Raw genomic sequence first — 18,836 nt, 5'->3', positions numbered from 1 at the left:
CAACATGTCTTCTATGTCACTCACTCATTCTTCCACCTCATTAACCCTCATCGTTAGGACCTCTAGTTTGGATTGCACCTCATTTAGTTGATTTGTAATTTCTGCCGGATAAGATCTTAATTCTGCAGTTATGAATTCTCTTGAGTCCTTTATGCTTTTTTCTAGAGCCACCCTAGCTTTATAATAGTGCTTCTGAATTGGCTTTCTGACATTGAATTGTAATACAGATTTTGTAACTCTGTGGGAGAGAGGACTGTTTCTGATTCTTTCTTTAGAGGTGAGGTTTTCCTTCTAGTCATTTTGCTGAGTGCAGAGTGGCCAAAAACAAGTAGTATTGGGAAAAGGAGAAAAAGAGTGGAGAGAAAGAAGGAAAGAAAAGAGATAAAGAAAAAGAAAAAAAAAGAAAAAGAAAGAAAGGAAAAAAAGGGTGGTGGAAGCAAACAGAAATCAAAAAACAAAACAAAACAAAACCACGGGGGAGTATCTCCTGATTCTGTGTACTTTAAGTCCCTTGACTTCCCCTGGAACTTGTCCGTCTAGCTGGTCTTCTGGGGGAGGGGCCTGTTGTGCTGATTTTCAGGTGTTAGCACTTGGGGGAGCTGCTCTGCCCCTGCCTGCTGCAGGGCTCAGTGGGGGTTGTTAACCCTGTTAGGCCCCAGGAGGAACAACAGCCAGTGGCAGCGGCCAGCTCTGCAGCCCTGGAGTCAGCTCCTGCAGTAGCTCCAGAGCTCTCCGTCTGCAGGGCCTGGAGGCTCCGGGGCGGGGCCGCTGATCTGCTCAGCTCAGGGCAGGAGCGTCCTTGTTGTCCTGGGCCCTCCCGGCCTCTGCCTGTCCCCAGGGAGGCCGGATCCTGGGCTGTGTCCCGGCGCCCTGTGCTCCGGGGCCTGCGCTGTTGGATTCCCGATCCGGCCGCGCAGCCCCCTCCGCCCGGAGCCTCTTCCTCTGCCGGAGCCTCCTCCGAGCTGCTCCTGGGACTCGCAGCCCCCTATGCGGAGCCGCCGCCCGAGCCCCTCCGAGCTGCTCCGGTCCCGCCGTGCGCGCTGCAGCCCTTAGGGAGCTCGGCGCACTCTCCTGTGCACGCGCGCAGGTGTCTGTTAGTGTCCCAGGGAGCCCGAGGGCATCCCCGCCCTCCTGGGTCCTGCTCCAACTCCCTGCGAGCCCCTTTCCGCCCGGGAAGGTTGGTGCAGCTCCTGCTTCTCCGGGACGGGGCTCTCCTGTCCTGGGGACACTCACCCCGGCCTCAGCCAGGCCCCTCGCAGGGCCCCTCCCCCTCGGAGGCCTTTTGTTTCTTTATTTCGTTTTCCCCGTCTTCCTACCTTGACAGAAGCATGAACTCTTCTCACTGTAGCATTCCAGCTGGTCTCTCTTTAAATCTCAGGCCGAATTCGTAGATTTTCAGGATGATTTGAAGGTTATCTAGGAAATTTGGTGGGGACAGGTGACTTGGGGACCCTACTCTTCAACCATCTTTCCCCTCCTCTCCTCTGCACTCAATTTTTTTTTTTAAATAGCATGCATCCATTGGGGAAAAGTCTGAACAATATAGATTTGTACAAAATCCAAAGGATTATATCTATGCCTCGTGTCCCTCAAGCCATCCCTGTTTATATCCACAGCCCCTGTGTTGGCTGGTTGGGGGGCTGTGGTGCCTTTCAAGGGAAGGAGGAGATTGAGAAGCAGGATGGGGAAATTGAGAGATCTGTGTTAGGCCTCAGGTGCCCGAGACGCCTCTCCAATCACCGAGTGGGGAGTTGGCTTTCCGCGTCTGGATCCCACCTGAGCTAGAGTCGTGTGTTCAGGAGGCAGCAGCAGCACATCATTGTTACTTTAGGCCTGGTTCTGGAGGAGGTCCAGACACAGCCTGTGCACAGAAGTGAGGAGCATCTGGAGTGTCAGCGCTGGAATGGGGGCAGAAGCCACACCAGGAAAAGAGACAGTAGGACAACAGTGGATAGGACAAAGTGAGGCATGCATGGAAACCTGGGAAGGGCCACCAGGAAAGACCCAGAATTTCAGGTAAACAATGAATCACTCTTCAGCATAAATGTGTCCCATTTGATCTGCTAAATCTGGCAGCCCAAAGCTAGAAGGAGAAGTGTGTGATGTCCATCTCAGCCTTCCCACGGTGATGCTGTGCAGGCCAGAGAGACCTGTGGGCCTGTACCACTTGTGATGAGCCCCCAGCCAGTTCCCCATTGTTGAGGCTAGACTGGCCCTCGTGGTTTTGTCATAACAGGGGGCACCTTAGCAAAAACCATCAGGGAACTTGGAAGAACGAGCTTTATGGTTCACAGGCCCTGGAAGGGACATGGCATGCTTGTGGGCCACACAGTATGCTCTTAGGGAGAGAGGGAGGGTGTGAGGACACGGGACTCTGCTTTGCTAGGGTGGGATGACTAGGGTTTCATGGGTTCACTGTTGATTGGTTGACTTAAAACCTAAGAGCAAGAATTAGAATGAGGGAAGGGAGAAGTGGGATCCCTCAGGCAGTCAGCGATCAGGTTAGCCAGGACTTGCTGACAGGGGGCTCCGTGGGCGTGGGGGCCTGGCTGTTCGGTTGGTTTATTAGGAGCTGTGTCATACAGCTGGGTTCGTGGATGTCTTTGACATGGACACCTTGGCCATCAAACTCTTCATGTGAGGCACACACTGCAAAGGAGCCTTAGGGAGCCTCAGCAGAAACACAGCCCCAGCACCAGTAACACTGCATTTATTCTCCAAAAGAACATTCTAGTTTAGAGAAGGAGGGTGGAATGCTTTACGGGCTTTAGCAGGAAGGTATTGGTCCGAATTTCCCTAGACTGAAAAGGAAGGGGGCAGTCCCAGTCCAGCCAGTTTCAGAACTGAGAGCAGGGCATTGTTCTTGAGGGTCAGCAGACTTTATCAGGAGGGATGAAAGGAGCAGGAGTTAAAGTCACAGGCAGGAGGGGGTGGAGGGCACACTGCTGGGGCCAGGATGTGGGGAGGCCCGGGTGGCAGGTCTCAAGTCCCTGAGAGTGTCTCATGCCACACTGAGGTCTGGGGAAACTGTTTGGCATCATGTAGGTGACCGCTGGCCTTGGCAAGGGCCACGTGTGCAGGAAGGAGCCAGATGGGTATTGAGCACAGAGACAAGGACACAGAGACGGTGAGGATGTGTCTGTTTCATTGTGTCCTGAGAGGGAGGAGAGAAATAGTGTGCAAGCTAGAGGGTGGGCATGAGGTCAAGGGAGCATGTTTGAGAAGATTCTAGAACAAGGACCTATTTTCATCAGATGATCCCACAGAGGTAGAGGGGGAGAAACTGAAAAGGCAGGAGAGAGGAGACCCTGGTGAGTGCAAGTCCTTGAGAGGCTGAGGTGGGCTTTGGGACTCCTCGCCCCCTTTATCCTGTTTCCTCTGCCATGTGATGCAGGCAGTAATAGACCTTCCTGGTGGGGGTACAGGGTATGGAGGCCCACCGCATGGGTCATGGGTAGCTGTGTCTATTATTTGTTTGAAGAGATTGTGGATCTGGCACTGCAGGGACCCAGAGCCCCCCAGCCCTGTTCTAATTGTCCTTCATCCCTGTGGGTTCCAGGGGAGCTGCATAGAACGGCAGAATGGGGACCTGAGCCCAAGTTGACAGCTCTGCATGTGCTCCCAGTGATGGTGGGGCTGGGACTCGTCTCTCTACCATGACCCACTTTGCTGCAATGGCCTGGCCTCCCAAGTGGGCCTGACTCAGTTTACTAGCATTTCTGCACAGCATGTGATGCATTTAAAGAGAGTGGTTGGTTTGTCTCAAGGGTCTAAGGTTCAGGCTTAGAGGGTCTAGGACAGGAAAGCCACTGGGAAGGTGGGGTGTGGGTCTTAGTTCTAACGAATGACCTGTGCCTGGACCAGCCAGGTAAGGGTGGCTCCTGTGGGGGCAGGACCAGGGTGGAGGCCAGGGTGGCACTGCCCTGGTGTGGCAAGAGGAGCAGACATTTCCTATCCTACTGCTGGCGCTGCTACAAAGCCTTTAGGACAGTGGAGTCATGCAGGAATAAGTAATTCCCATTACCTTTTTTTTTCTTTTCTTTTCTTTTCTTTTCTTTTCTTTTCTTTTCTTTTCTTTTCTTTTCTTTTTTCTTTCTTTGTGTGTGTGTGTGTGTGTGTGGTTTACTGCCTTTTTGAGCCGAGCAAAGCCTGCCTTGGCCCAAGTTCTATAGGCTTGTGTGTGGGGATTGTTCCTACCTTCAGAGGTGTCCCTAAAAGATGTGAGTCTTCCCCTGTGCTCTGCTTACCCATTGCTCATTCAGACTGTGCTCACAGGCCCAGCGTCTCTACTGACTCAATAAACCTGTTGTGCACAGTGCAGGCCGTGGCCCCCCTGCCAATAAGGAAATGGGGCTGGTGGCCTTGGGCAGCTTGTGGATACAAGTTAAAACATGTAGCAACTTGTCTGTGCTGGGTTCTTCTCTCTGCTCTTCTTCAGTCTATAAATCCTGTGGAAAAGAAAGTTTTACCAACACCTGGGCGCACTGTCAAGGATGACATAAGAAGCCATAAAAATTACATCTGTGCTAAAACTAGAGGTGGACAGGTATATACATTTTATTAAATAAAACAGCCTGGGATCTAGAACATGAAAAAAATAGTGTGTATGTTTGTGTACACTGGAAGGGTATATAACTAGATTTAGCATTACTTATTTGGGGGCAGTAAAATTGTTGATGACTTGGGGCGCCACAGTGGCTCAGGCAGTGAGGCGTCTGCTGTGAGCTCAGGTCATGATCTCAGGGTCCTGGGATGGAGCCCCGCAACCGGCACTCTGTTCAGCCTGGGGGGGGTGCTGTTTCTCCCCCCCCGCACCCCCCATACTTCCTACTAAATAAATAAAATCTTTTAAAAAAATGTTGATGATTTAAACTTCCATATTTATACCTTTTTGTGTTTTCTAAATTGTATTTCTTATGAACACATTACTTGTGTATTAAAAATCAATCAAGTGGGTTGCCTGGTGGCTCAGCGGTTGAGTGCCTGCCTTCGGCCCGGGGCATGATCCTGGAGTCCTGGGATCAAGTCCCACGTCGGGCTCCCTGCATGGAGCCTGCTTCTCCCTCTGCCTGTGTCTCTGCCTCTCTCTCTCTCTCTCTCTCTCTCTCTCTCTCTCTCTCTGTCTCTCATGAATAAATAAAATCTTAAAAAAAATCAAGTGATTTTTATTTTGGAAAGGATGTCCTTCAAGAGTAGAACGGGGGATCATGGCATGTCACATTCTATGCAGCAGTGAAAAGAGATGGTCCCACAGTCTGGCTGATCATCTTAAGATTTGTGTGGAATCAGAAAAGACCCCGAATAGCCAGGGGAATATTAAAAAAGAAAACCAGAGCTGGGGGCATCACAATGCTAGATTTCAGGTTGTACTACAAAGCTGTGGTCATCAAGACAGTGTGGTACTGGCACAAAAACAGACACATAGATCAATGGAACAGAATAGAGAATCTAGAAGTGGACCCTCAACTCTATGGTCAACTAATATTCGACAAAGCAGGAAAGACTCTCCACTGGACAAAGGACAGTTCAGTAAATGGTGCTGGGAAAATTGGACAGCCACGTGCAGAAGAATGGAACTAGACCACTCTCTTGCACCAGACACAAAGATGAATGTGAGAAACTTAAGGTCGGGCTAAACAAATCAGATATGGATGGATGGAGTGTGACTTTGCTAATCTAAATCGTAAAGTGAGCAGAACACTATGTTGAGGACTGCACTCGCAGTTGGTAACACTAAGGAAGGAATGAAACAAAAACCGAGGAGCTTGGACACTGGGCCTCTGTGATAAAGAGCAGGGGCTGTTATTGGACAGGGGCTCAGACACTTCGGGAAGCTGGTGGCCTTCTGCTCCTTGACCTTATTTTCCATAAATAATTCACGAATATTTTTTTATTGAGCTACAAATCACATACCATAAAATTTACCCCTCCAAAATGTATGATTCAAGAGAACAGAAAATACATATTTACACCAATATAATTGCTGAATTACGCAGCTGTCTTTGGATTGGATAAGAGAAAAAAGAGCTACTAACAAAAATACATTTATACTGTTTTTTTTGTTTGTTTTATTTCTCTATATAGTTACCTTTGCTCACGCTCTGGATTTCTTTTTGTGGATAAGAACTGCTATCTGGGTCCTGTCAGTTGAAGCCTGAAGGACTTTCTTTGGTGTTCCCCGTAGGCAGGTGTGCTAGTGTCAAATTCTCTTGGTCTTTGTTCGTCTGGGAATCTCTCAATTTGTCCTTCATTTTTGAAGGCTACCTTTGTTTGCTCCTTACAGAGCTCTCGATTGGTGGTCTCATTCTTTAAGCCTTGGAATATGTCATCCTGTTGCCTCTGGCCTTGGTGGTTTTTTTTTTCTTTTCTTTTTAATAAATTTTTTATTGGTGTTCAATTTGCCAACATACAGAACACCCAGTGCTCATCCCGTCAAGTGCCCCCCTCAGTGCCCGTCACCCATTCACCCCCACCCCCCACCCTCCTCCCCTTCCACCACCCCTAGTTCGTTTCCCAGAGTTAGGAGTCTTTATGTTCTGTCTCCCTTTCTGATATTTCCTACCCATTTCTTCCTTGGTGGTTTCTGATGAGAATTAAGCTGTTAATCTTCTTGAGGAGCCCTGGTGCATGAAGGGGGGCTTCTCCCTGCCTTTAAGATTCTTTGTCATTGTTTGATGATAGTGTGTCTTTGTGTGGATCTCTAAATTTACTTTACTTGGAATTTGTTGAGCTTCTTGAATATGGAAATCTTTCTGACCGTATCTGAAAAGGTTTTGCCTGTTATGTCTTCAGATATTCTGATCTTTCATCCCTTTCTGAGCCTCCTGTTACGCTGGCTGCTTTGATGGTGTCCCGTAGCCCACTGAGGACTGGTTCATTTTTCTTCATCTCGTTTTCTTTCTGTTCTTCGGGTTGGATAATCTCTGCTGGTTTATCTTTCAGTTCAGTGGTTCCTTACTCTTCCGCCCAGGTCAACTGGCGCACTCCTCGAGGGAATTTTACATTTTGGTTATTTTATTTTATGACTCCAGAATTTCTATTTGGTTCTTTTAAAAGTAGTTTTTATCTCTTTATTGATAGTCCTTATTTGGTTAGACTTCATTTTCATACTTTTCTAGTTCTTCATGCATGGTTACCCAAGTTCTTTGAACGTATTTAAAAAGTTGATTTATTTTTTATTTTTTTAAAAATAGCTATTTAAAGTTCTTGCCTAGTTAGTCCAATGTCTGGGCTTCCTCATGATATATTTTATTAATTGCTTTTCATCCCTGTGCCTAGCTCACTGTGTCATGGTTCCTTGCAGGTCTCATATTTTTTTTAATTTATTTTTTATTGGTGTTCAATTTGTCAACATACAGAATAACACCCAGTGCTCATCCTGTCAAGTGCCCTTTCAGTGCCCGCCACCCAGTGACCCCCACCCTCCGCCCACCTCCCCTTCCACCACCCCTAGTTCGTTTCCCAGAGTTAGGAGGTCTCATATTTTTTGTTGAAAATTGGACATTTGGGACCCCTGGGTGGCGCAGCGGTTTGGCGCCTGCCTTTGGCCCGGGGCACGATCCTGGAGATCCGGGATCGAATCCCACGTCGGGCTCCCGGTACATGGAGCCTGCTTCTCCCTCTGCCTGTGTCTCTGCCTCTCTCTCTCTCACTGTGTGCCTATCATAAATAAATTAAAAAAAAAAGAAAACTGGACATTTAAAATTCTGGAATGTGACAACTCTGGAAATCAGATGCTCCCCTCTTCTCAGGGTTTCTTGTTATTGCTGCTTGCTGGGGTTGTCTTTAGTGACTTTGCTGAATTCTTCTTCAGCATTGCATTCTTGCTTTGCATTCTGTGTTGTACCTCTGCTGGTGGTCAGGTAAGGCGTGGCAGGAGATCTCCTGGAATGATGTGCGTGGACCCCAGGAATCTCACCGTCTTTGCCTGGGGGGCTCCGCACACGTCAGGCGCTGGCAGTGCGGCCCCCTCCTGCTCCTGCAGAGCCTCCAGATGAGCTGGAGGTCAGAGCTTCGGGCCTCCTCAGCTATTTCCTGAGCAGATGCCCAGCTGAATGTGAATGGCCAGCTAGATTCCCTGCAATATTTAGCAACTGTTCAGAATTTACAAAGACAGCTCGTTCCCCAGCTTTTCCTTTTAGGCTTTTTGGTTAGTTATTATGGGCCCCAGCTGCCACCCATTGCCTCAGCCAGCTGTGTAGTACCTCTGATTGCTTCAACCAATGTTCCCCAGGCAGAAGGCATTTTCTCCTGAAAGAATTGTAAGTTGGGTGAGATACCGCCAGTCTGTACATGGCAATTCCACCTGCTAGGTCAAATAATGACCATTGTTTTTTTTGAGAATGAGGCTTTGAAAGAGCTGGAGCTCATTCTGTTCTCCCTGGGCTGTTGGTTCTCAAGACTGCTGCAGAGCCAGAAAGCAGAGGTGGGACTGAGGCACAGTTACCTTATCACAGGCACCCGTGTTGCTGTTCCTGCTGAGGACTCAGCATTTCTTTCTTCCTTGCACTGCTGCAAGCCTTTGATTAATTTCCAGAGTTCTGAACAAGTGGATCCTGATAGTTTTTACTGGCTTTCTTGTTCTTTTATGGAGAAGAGAATTCTCAGAGCTCCCTATGCCACCAGTTTTGCTAAGTGTAATTTGTAAATATTTAGTGCTCTCTTCTAGAAAGTGTTTTTTTCCTCAAACATGTGCCAATTAAATAAAAAGCTGTTTAAATAGGGGTTGCAGGAGACCATTGGAGCAGTCCCTGGGTGAGCTGTCTGCTGGGCAGGAGGGCCCAAGGGCATCAGCCCTACGGTCAAGCGCTCTACTGACAGCCTCTGTTACCTTGTGTCTCCCAGGTTAAGGCTGCCCGGGGCTCAGCTCTGCTCACATGGATGGGACAGAGACTCGACAGCGGAGGCCAGAGGAGCTGGTTCTGCCACATACCCTCAGTCCTGGAAGACTCTCTGCAGCCTCAGAAGATGGACCTCTGAGTGTATCAGATGTGGTAGTCCTGAAACCACCGGGGTCTGAGCTTAGCAGGGAGACTGCCTTGTCCATTGGCCTTCAGGTGATAGTGCCTTTCCTGTTTGCAGGACTGGGACTCTCTGGGGCTGGCGTACTTCTGAACTATTTCCAGGTAAGAGGGAACTAAATGGTAATGGTGCTGTTTGGGGCATTGTTGAACTTCATACCTGAAGAGTAGGCATGTTGAGTCTAGCTTGAGAGACAAGGGGCAGGACCTTCTCTTCGCAAATACCATTTTGTTACAAATTGGGCAAGATTCTTGTAGTTCCTGGTGACAGAGACTAAATTTAACCCAGGTTAAGCTTTAAAACGACAATTTATAAGCGCATATAGTCGAAATAGCCAAGGGGTTGGATATCAGGCATGGCCTGATCCAGGTGCTTAGATGATATCAGGATGCTGGCCTTTTTTCTGTCATTTAGCTGTGTTTTATTTTCAGGCGAGATTCCTTACCTAGAGGGGAGGATGGCCCTTGGCAGTTAATCCTTAGTACATGTGTTCTTAGAATAAAGAGAGACTACTTTGTCAATCTCTAAAAATTGATCCTGATGTCTACTCCTGTTCCAGTCACTATTCCCTGAGGGAGGACATTCTCTGCTTGGCTAGCTGGACTCACAGTGTCATCATTTATTGAGGGGAGGCAGGGCCCCTTGATTTGCAGCCCTACCAGAATGCCACCTAGTGAGAACCCATCAGACAAAAAAGTTACCAAAGTACCATGCCTTTCCTGTTCTACCATTAAAGCCTCAGCCTTCCATCAGGGAGATCTTCAGAACCCCTCCCTGGAAAAGCATAATACCTAAGAATATTCTAAGTCATGACTGGCCAGATCTGTCCTATCACTCAGCAAGCAACAGAGAACAAAGATCATAGAGTGGGGCAGGCTGGAAGAAGCAGGACTGACACACGTGACAGCTCCCAGCCATGCCTCGCTCAAGGCTCTAGGGACTCTGTGTGTGTGTGTGTGGGGGGGGTGTCAACTTAGGCCCTGCCCCTCACTCATTTGAATCCCAGTTCTGCCACTTAGCTGTAAGGCTGGTGGTTTATTTCTTATTTTTTTTAAGATTTTATTTATTTGTCAGAGAGTGAGCACACAAGCAAAGGGGAGCGGAGGCAGAGGGAAAAGCAGGCTCCCTGCTGATCGAGGAGCCCAATGCGGGACTTGATCCAGGACTCTGGGATCCTGATCTGAGCTGAAGACAGACACCCACTGACTGAGCCACCTGGGTGCCCCAAGGCTGGTGGTTTACCTTTTTTTTTTTTTTTAAGCAATGCTAATATCAGATTTCATATATAAGTCTGAATTTCTGTTTCCTCTTGAAAATTTGGTAACTATGTTGAACCCACATTGTCTCATGGCCATAGGCAGTGGTTGCTGCCTCCTTTAGATGCCACTATCCCCACATTCCCTCTTATCACATCATCCCACTCCACTCCATCACCTGCCTGGCCCCACCCTAGTCTGAGGTTCTCAGAGACCCTTCCAGCACCCAGCTGTCCAGTTCCTCATGACATCACACCTGTGACCACAAGCTCCATTTCCAGGATCCACCTGGACCTTGTCAGGCCCCAGGATGGCTCTCCTAAACTGGAGTCCCCATCCCAGTCTGATTCAGCCCCATCCCCCATGTTCGGTGTCCCTGTGACCTCCAGATCCCTCAGCCCCCTCTTCCGGTGACCTGGTGCCCATAACTGGTTGATTCCTCCCCACCCCACTCCCATCTCCTCCCCTGCCTCCTCACCACCCTCCTTCCTTCAGGTCCTGCACCCTGCAGTCTGTGCTCTACACCTGAAATTCTCAAAAAGCCTCTTTTATTGCATGTTCCTGTCAGTATGACATCACTGAGCACATGTCCCTCACACACACACACACACACACACACACACCCATCCATCACACGTGTGCATGTATACATACATGTGTATATGGTCTCCCACAGTGGTTTAGGAAATGTGCGCCACACACAAGTTTATAAATTACATTGGGAGAGGTCGCATAGCCATGAGCAGAACATTTAAGCCACTTTGTGATGGCAGCCTTAGCACACTATTATATTAAATTTAAAAGCACATCTGAACAGAAATGGCTAAATAAATTCTGGTGTATTTCTATAATGGAACACTGAACAACCATTAAAAATGGCTTAAATGAGAGAGACTTATTTTCTCATGGTTCTGGAGGCTGGAAATGCCAAATCCAGGTGTCTGTCCTCGGGTTGGTCTCTCCTGAGTTCCCTGCCCTTGGCTGCCGCTGGCCATCTTCTCCCTGTGCCCTCGTGTGGCCTTCCCTCTGTGCTATGTTCAAATGTCCTTTTCTTGTGAGGATATTGGTCAGATTGGATTGAGGCCTCCGCTTATGACCTCATTACAATTTAATACCTCTTTAAAGCCCGATTTGGGGCAGCCCTGGTGGCTCAGTGGTTTAGCACCGCCTTCAGCCCAGGGTGTATGATCCAGCTAACCCAGGATCGAGTCCCACGTCGGGCTCCCTACATGGAGCCTGCTTCTCCCTCTGCCTGTGTCTCTGCCTCTCTCTCTCTCTCTCTCTCCTGAATGAATAAATAAGTAAAATCTTTTTTTTTTTAAAGCCCAATTTGTTGGCACCACATACAGTCATATTGTGAAGTATGAGGGTGGTTAGAACTTCAGTTTAGGGGAGGGGGCACGATGCAGCTCCTGACAACTTCAAATGATATTCCTCTCACAAAAGCTACAATAAATCTTCTTGACATTTAACGGGCTCCTGAGTAAGTGAGTTGGATGAATTATTGCCAGTAGAAGTGCTTGTGGCCAGTAGAAGTGCCTGCACTTTGACAGATATCTTCAAATCACTTGCCCTGGGGGTGGGGACAGTTTTACTCCCTCCAGCACCAAAGGAAAATGCCTGATTCCCAGCACTTGGCAACACAGTTTTTATTATCAGATCCTTTGATCTTGAATAATCAGGTAGATGGAAAATTGCATTTCATTGTACGCTCTATTAGTTTCCATCTGGATGTAACATGTTATCACCAAAGTTAGCAGCTTGAAATGGCATTCACTTATCATCTCGTGGGTGCTGTGGGCCACGAACCCTGGTTAGCTGGGTTTTCTGCTGCCAGGCCTCTCAGGAGGCCATAGTCCAGGTGTTGGGCCACGGCGGAGGCATCTTCCTGGAGTGCTCACATGGCTGTGGGAGGGATTCAGCTCCTGGTGAGTTGTTGGACTGAGTTCCTCACTGGCTGTTGCCCAGAGGCCACCTTCAGTACTTTCCCCCCTGGACGTGTCCAGCATGGCTACTTCATCAAAGCATGCAGTCTGAGAAGGAAGCAGCGTCTGCTAGCAAGACACAAAAGCCTGCCTTTTGTAACCTCCCCACAGAAGAACATCTTTCTTCTTTTGGCTACAAGCAAGTCACTGAACTCAGCCTGTGTTCAAGAGGAGATTACATGGCGTGTAGGCACTGGGCCGTTCTCGAGGCCCCTTGCAGTGTAATTTGCATTTCTTAGATTAATGAGTAAAGTTGAATATCTCTGGGCATTTGCTTCTATTCTTTGCCCATATTTTTATGGAGTGGCTGTCCTTTTTCTTATTGATACCTAAGGGCTCTTTATATATAGGGCAATTGGCCCTTTAATTGCGATATGGATCATAAATATGTTTCTCATTTTTCTATCTGTCTTTTGACTTTGCTTTTGGTGGTTTTTTCGCCCTGCATATTGCTTTGATGTAGTGAGATTAATACTCTTTCTTTTAAGGCTCTGAGCCCGTGTCTTTTGTTGAAACAGAAGCTGCCTCTCATCCAGCCCTCCAGCCCCTAGGTGCCCATATATTACAAGGTTTGGGAATGTGTTCACATGAAGAAGAAAGAACCCCATTCTTTGTGATGAGTCTGCACTACACATAGCAGAAGTTCAAACTGGTGGTCCACAGACATAGTGCTGGTCTGTAGAGTGGTCAGGAACCTTGGGCCCCATGGAAGTAGGGTCAGGGTAGAGAAGAGGGAGGGTCTGACACGGATCGTGCCTTAGCAGAGATATGGAGCAGCCTAGACAGGGAGGACGGCAGGGGGCTGGCAGGAGAGAGAAGCGAGGATGTGGAGAGTTCTGTGAGGTAAGGGATTGAAGCCTGGATTGAGTGCCGCAGGGGATGAGGCCATCCTGTTGCCTTCCCTTGGTGAGGGAGGATTCCCATCCTAGGGTTATGGGGATGACTGAACCCAGGGCGCCCAGCCCTGGACTGTTGAGAAATACAGCAGGTTTGTCATCACATGTCCCCCTAGCCTGAGAGGGGATAGCAGATGCTGTGTAGGGCCCGCACAAGGGACTCCTTGGGAGCAGCATGAGCCTGCAGGGGCTGTGGGAGGCACTCTGTGATCTCAAGAAGGTGGAGGAGCCCCTGTTTCTGCAGGAGGGTGTGACTGGCTTATTCATGGGCTGGCAGGGAAATAGATGGAGCCCACTAGTCAGGGATAATAAGGTGCCGTGGTAAGAAGGGCTGTGGGCACATCAGGGTGGAACTTGGGGTTTAGGCTACTCAGAGCCCTCCTGCTTTGCCCCCATTCACAGCAGCACCTAATATTGCTAGTTTGAGGCCTCACACCACATTAAGCCAGTGATGCCTTCACACTAACTTAAGCCTTGGTGGTGACTGGGACTTCTAGGGAACAGGCACACTGCCTCCCGCCCAAGTGAAGAAGTCTCTTGACCTGAGGGCTGAGGGCCCCATGGTGAACTTATAGGGCTTCCCCATTGCAGCTAATAAAGGCAGTGGAGGGGCCTGTGTTGGGGGTGCATGGAGTGTGTGTCCCCAGGAGCATGAATCCAGATTTTAACCAAAGCCAGATTAATCAGCCCCCTGGCCCCACTGGAGGCTCATTTGACACCTTGTAGCTTAAATAGGAGTTGTTTGAGGAGACCAGTGTGTGCCTCTCAGTTCCACTGGCTGCTTGTGGTCTCCAGGGGAGGTGGGATTTTATTTATTGAGTCCTTCCTGTAGGGCCAGCATTATGTATCCTGAGAAGCAAAATGAGGGTCTGGCCATGATCTGTAATGTTGGAACACCAAGGAGGACAAGTGGTGTCCCAGGGAGGCCTTGCATTGTGGCCTTACTGCATGTGGGGACATCTGTGATTTTGATTTATATTTGGGGTGTCTCTGAGGCAAGAGTGCCCTGAGTTCCTTACTCTAAAAGGAACAACTCTTAGACAGTGGCCCAAGAGTTTGTAAGAGGTGCTGATGGAGCCATTTGCTGACCAGGGCATCCAGTGCTAAATGGCAGCCTAAAGCTTGGCTTCTTTTACTGACTGTTGGGTGGGTTGTGTCCTTTATTAGGGACATAAATATTCCACATGAGCTCCACGCTGTAGCATGGTGCTCATATCATCCATAAAGTAGACAAACTCCATTGCAGTTCACTCAGTTGATGTCATGGGGGCTCCCTACATAGCCAAGGGGACTGGGGAGGGGTGACCTCCTCTGGTATGGTGGCATCCAGCAAGGGACTGAGGAAGAACAGGGGAGACCTCCCCCTGCAGATGGGATAAGCCAGTGGCCTCAAGCTTGACTCTCTCCTACATTGAGGAGACCTCAGTAGCTATGCCTCCCAAGGCTCAATGGACAGCTGGATGTGGAGGGTCACACACCAGTATCTATAGGAACCTCTCTTTCCAGGAGAGCCCAGGATGTGGGCAGCAGTTGTTACTTGGTTGGTATATAGTGTAGACAAGGAGGATATTTTCTTGCATCTGAGGGCCTTGGGCACTGTATGTCCATTATGGATATGTGGTCCAGAGACTCCAGGAAGCATACGAGGAGGTTGCTAACGCTCTATCAGTGAAGGAGTATTTGAGGGCACATGGGAATGCCTGTTGATTTTAATTGGGACAGATTCTAGAGCTTTTTGTTGGAGGTGTCCATTCAAGGCAGGCTTCTTTGCAAGTGACAGCATAAATGGGCATAAGGAAAATGTGTAGATGAGGACTGTTGCCTCTGGAATCCAAAAAGCACTAAAAGATGTTGGTCTCGTATTAACTGTGTATGTGCTGAGAGTTCAGTAGCTGTTTTCTTATAGTATCATGAATGGAGTTGCCCTTGGTTGACCAAAATAATTTTCATGAATTTGCCAAGATGGCCAGCTTTGCCCTACATGTAGAGTAATGGCCCATCCTCTTTTTGTGAGCTCCTTTCTGAGTATCTGGATGTCCTTAATGAATGTGTCATGTGAGTCTCTTTGGAGGAGGACATCAGAATGTAATGTCAGATCTGTGCTCTTAGATAAAGGTGCAAATAGTTGAGAGTGTGCACACTCTGCAAAGAGTGTGCATGGCAGAGCTGGTGAGGTAGTGAGTAGCCTGGAAAAGTCTACGGTGCCCATTTGGAGTTGAAGGTCAACTGTGCCTAAGAGGCTGTTGAAATAGACACTGAGTAGAACATATTAGCCAGATCTCTAGTAGCAAAATACTGGTTGCTGATTGGGTGGAGTCAGTAATCTCAGTAATATTGGATGGGGCCTTAAGGAATGGAACCAGAGCATTGAGGCTGTGGTCATTCGCTTGAAGGCACTGTATATTCTTTCCACCTTAAAGAACAGGCCAAATTGGATTTTTAAAAAGGAGAAACAGTAGCAATCATCAACCCTTTACCAAGTAGGTCTTATACGATTAATTTCAATCCTTAAAGACCTTATGTTAGTTTATGTTGGACTATGTTAACTATTTGAGTTCAGCAGAAGGGGTTCTTTCATGGGATCCCATTTTGGCAATTTAATTTATAAGTCAGACTAGGTGCCCCGAGTATCATAGAGCATTTGCTAAACACAGACTGCCCCTGACGGCACCTCCTGCTGAGGATATGGCCAGTTGGCAATAGTTCTTAGGAATGAGAGGAGATGGCAGTGGAACATGGAGCAGGCTAATACACAAGCTGGCTGGCAGTCAGCAGCCCCAGCCCAGGCAGCCCTGGCCATGACAGGAGCTGGTTGGTCAGCAGAGAGCAGCTGGAAAAAGCTGACCAGACTTGGACTGTCCTATTCACGATGCCAGGTATTGGTTCCCACCCTAGCATTATGGAGATGTCCAAACACATGACAAGCCAGCACTGAACAGAGGAAATCACAGAGTTTATCAGTCACATGTATTCACAGCCTGGGGGAGGAGGACACTGCCTACCACCCAGGGACACACAAGGTAGCACCGGGGAACAGAGTGAACTGCCAGGAGCTTGAGGAGGCAGGCTTTGTAGTAACAATAGGATGAAGTGCCCTTGGTTCCCATGGGAAGGTGTGGTTGGCTTGTTTGACTAATTCTATGGGCTGGCAGGAACTAATACCCCCTACTGAGGGATAAGTGGGGACTATGCCTGATCTCCTTGATAAGGAGGATTTTTTTATAAATTTATTTTTTATTGGTGTTCAATTTATCAACATATAGAATAACACCCAGTGCTCATCCCATCAAGTGCTCACCTCAGTGCCCATCACCCAGTCTCCCCCACCCCCCGCCCACCTCCCCTTCCACCACCCTTAGTTCGTTTCCCAGAGTTAGGAGTCTTTATTTTTTTTCATAATAAATTTATTTTTTATTGGTGTTCAATTTGCCAACATACAGAAGAACACCCAGTGCTCATCCCATCAAGTGCCCCCTCAGTGCCCGCCACCCAGTCACCCCCACCCCCTGCCCACCTCCCCTTCCACCACCCCTAGTTCGTTTCCCAGAGTTAGGAGTCTCTCATTTTCTGTCTCCCTTTCTGATATTTCCCACTTATTTTTCCTCCTTTCCCCTTTCACTATTATTTATATTCCGCAAATGAATGAGAACATACACAGTTTGTCCTTCTCCGATTGACTTACTTCACTCAGCATAATACCCTCCAGTTCCATCCACATTGAAGCAAATGGTGGGTATTTGTCGTTTCTAATGGCTAATATTCCATTGTAAACATAAACCACATCTTCTTTATCCATTCATCTTTCGATGGACACCGAGGCTCCTTCCACAGTTTGGCTATTGTGGACATTGCTGCTAGAAACATCGGGGTGCAGGTGTCCCGGCGTTTCATTGCATCTGAATCTTTGGGGTAAAACCCTAGTGCAATTGCTGGGTCGTAGGGCAGGTCTATTTTTAATTCTTTGAGGAACCTCCACACAGTTTTCCAGTTCACATTCCCACCAACAGTGTAAGAGGGTTCCCTTTTCTCCGCATCCTCTCCAACATTTGTGGTTTCCTGCCTTGTTAATTTTCCCCATTCTCACTGGTGTGAGGTGGTATCTCATTGTGGTTTTGATTTGTATTTCCCTGATGGCAAGTGATGCAGAGCATTTTCTCATGTGTGTGTTGGCCATGTCTATGTCTTCCTCTGTGAGATTTCTCTTCATGTCTTTTGCCCATTTCATGATTGGATTGTTTGTTTCTTTGGTGTTGAGTTTAATAAGTTCTTTATAGATCTTGGAAACTAGCCCTTTATCTGATACGTCATTTGCAAATATCTTCTCCCATTCTGCAGGTTGTCTTTTAGTTCTGTTGACTGTATCCTTTGCTGTGCAAAAGCTTCTTATCTTGATGAAGTCCCAATAGTTCATTTTTGCTTTGGTTTCTTTTACCTTCGTAGATGTATCTTGCAAGAAGTTACTGTGGCTGAGTTCAAAAAGGGTGTTGTCTGTGTTCTCCTCTAGGATTTTGATGGAATATTGTCTCACATTTAGATCTTTCATCCATTTTGAGTTTATCTTTGTGTATGGTGCAAGAGAGTGGTCTAGTTTCATTCTTCTGCATGTGGATGACCAATTTTCCCAGCACCCTTTATTGAAGAGACTGTCTTTCTTCCAGTGGATCATCTTTCCTCCTTTATCGAATATTAGTTGACCATAAAGTTGAGGGTCCACTTCTGGGTTCTCTATTCTGTTCCATTGATCTATGTGTCTGTTTTTGTGCCAGTACCACACTGTCTTGATGACCACAGCTTTGTAGTACAACCTCAAATCTGGCATTGTGATGCCCCCAGCTATGGTTTTCTTTTTTAAAATTCCCCTGGCTATTTGGGGTCTTTTCTGATTCCACACAAATCTTAAAATAATTCGTTTTAACTCTCTGAAGAAAGTCCATGGTATTTTGATAGGGATTGCATTAAACGTGTAAATTGCCCTGGATAACATTGACATTTTCACAATATTAATTCTGCCAATCCATGAGCATAGAATATTTTTCCATCTCTTTGTGTCTTCCTCAATTTCTTTCAGAAGTGTTCTATAGTTTTTAGGGTATAGATCCTTTACCTCTTTGGTTAGGTTTATTCCTAGGTATCTTATGCTCTTGGGTGCATTGTAAATGGGATTGACTCCTGAATTTCTCTTTCTTCAGTCTCATTGTTAGTGCATAGAAATGCCACTGACTTCTGGGCATTGATTTTGTATCCTGCCACGCTGCCAAATTGCTGTATGAGTTCTAGCAATCTTGGGGCGGAGGCTTTCGGGTTTTCTAGGTAGAGTATCATGTCATCCGTGAAGAGGGAGAGTTTGACTTCTTCTTTGCCAATTTGAATGCCTTTAATGTCTTTTTGTCTGATTGCTGAGGCTAGGACTTCCAGTACTATGTTGAATAGCAGTGGTAAGAGTGGACATCCCTGTCTTGTTCCTGATCTTAGGGGAAAGGCTCCCAGTGCTTCCCCTTTGAGAATGATATTTGCTGTGGGATTTCGTAGATGGCTTTTAAGATGTTGAGGAATGTTCCCTCTATCCCTACGCTCTGAAGAGTTTTGATCAGGAAAGGATGCAGTATTTTGTCAAATGCTTTCTCTGCATCTAATGAGAGGATCATATGGTTCTTGGTTTTTCTCTTGCTGATATGATG

At 47.5% G+C, this 18,836-nt stretch overlaps 1 protein-coding gene across 6 annotated transcripts in view; it reads left to right on the top strand.

Moving 5' to 3' along the window:
• SLC41A3 (solute carrier family 41 member 3) overlaps positions 1-18,836 on the top strand; it is a 94,847-nt gene that overhangs the window by 14,235 nt on the left and 61,776 nt on the right. For all 6 annotated transcript variants that reach the window (XM_055344263.1, XM_055344264.1, XM_055344258.1 and 3 more), the window contains exon 2: positions 8,845-9,125. In XM_055344263.1, the coding sequence (XP_055200238.1) occupies positions 8,877-9,125 (249 nt within the window). In that variant the 5' untranslated portion in view covers positions 8,845-8,876. The remainder of the gene's footprint in view (positions 1-8,844; positions 9,126-18,836) is intronic.

Source organism: Nyctereutes procyonoides, unplaced genomic scaffold, assembly GCF_905146905.1.
Source record: "Nyctereutes procyonoides isolate TBG_1078 unplaced genomic scaffold, NYPRO_anot_genome, whole genome shotgun sequence".
Lineage (NCBI taxonomy): Eukaryota > Metazoa > Chordata > Mammalia > Carnivora > Canidae > Nyctereutes > Nyctereutes procyonoides.
Note: the sequence above shows the minus strand (reverse complement) of the source record. Positions and strands in the feature narration are given on the sequence as shown.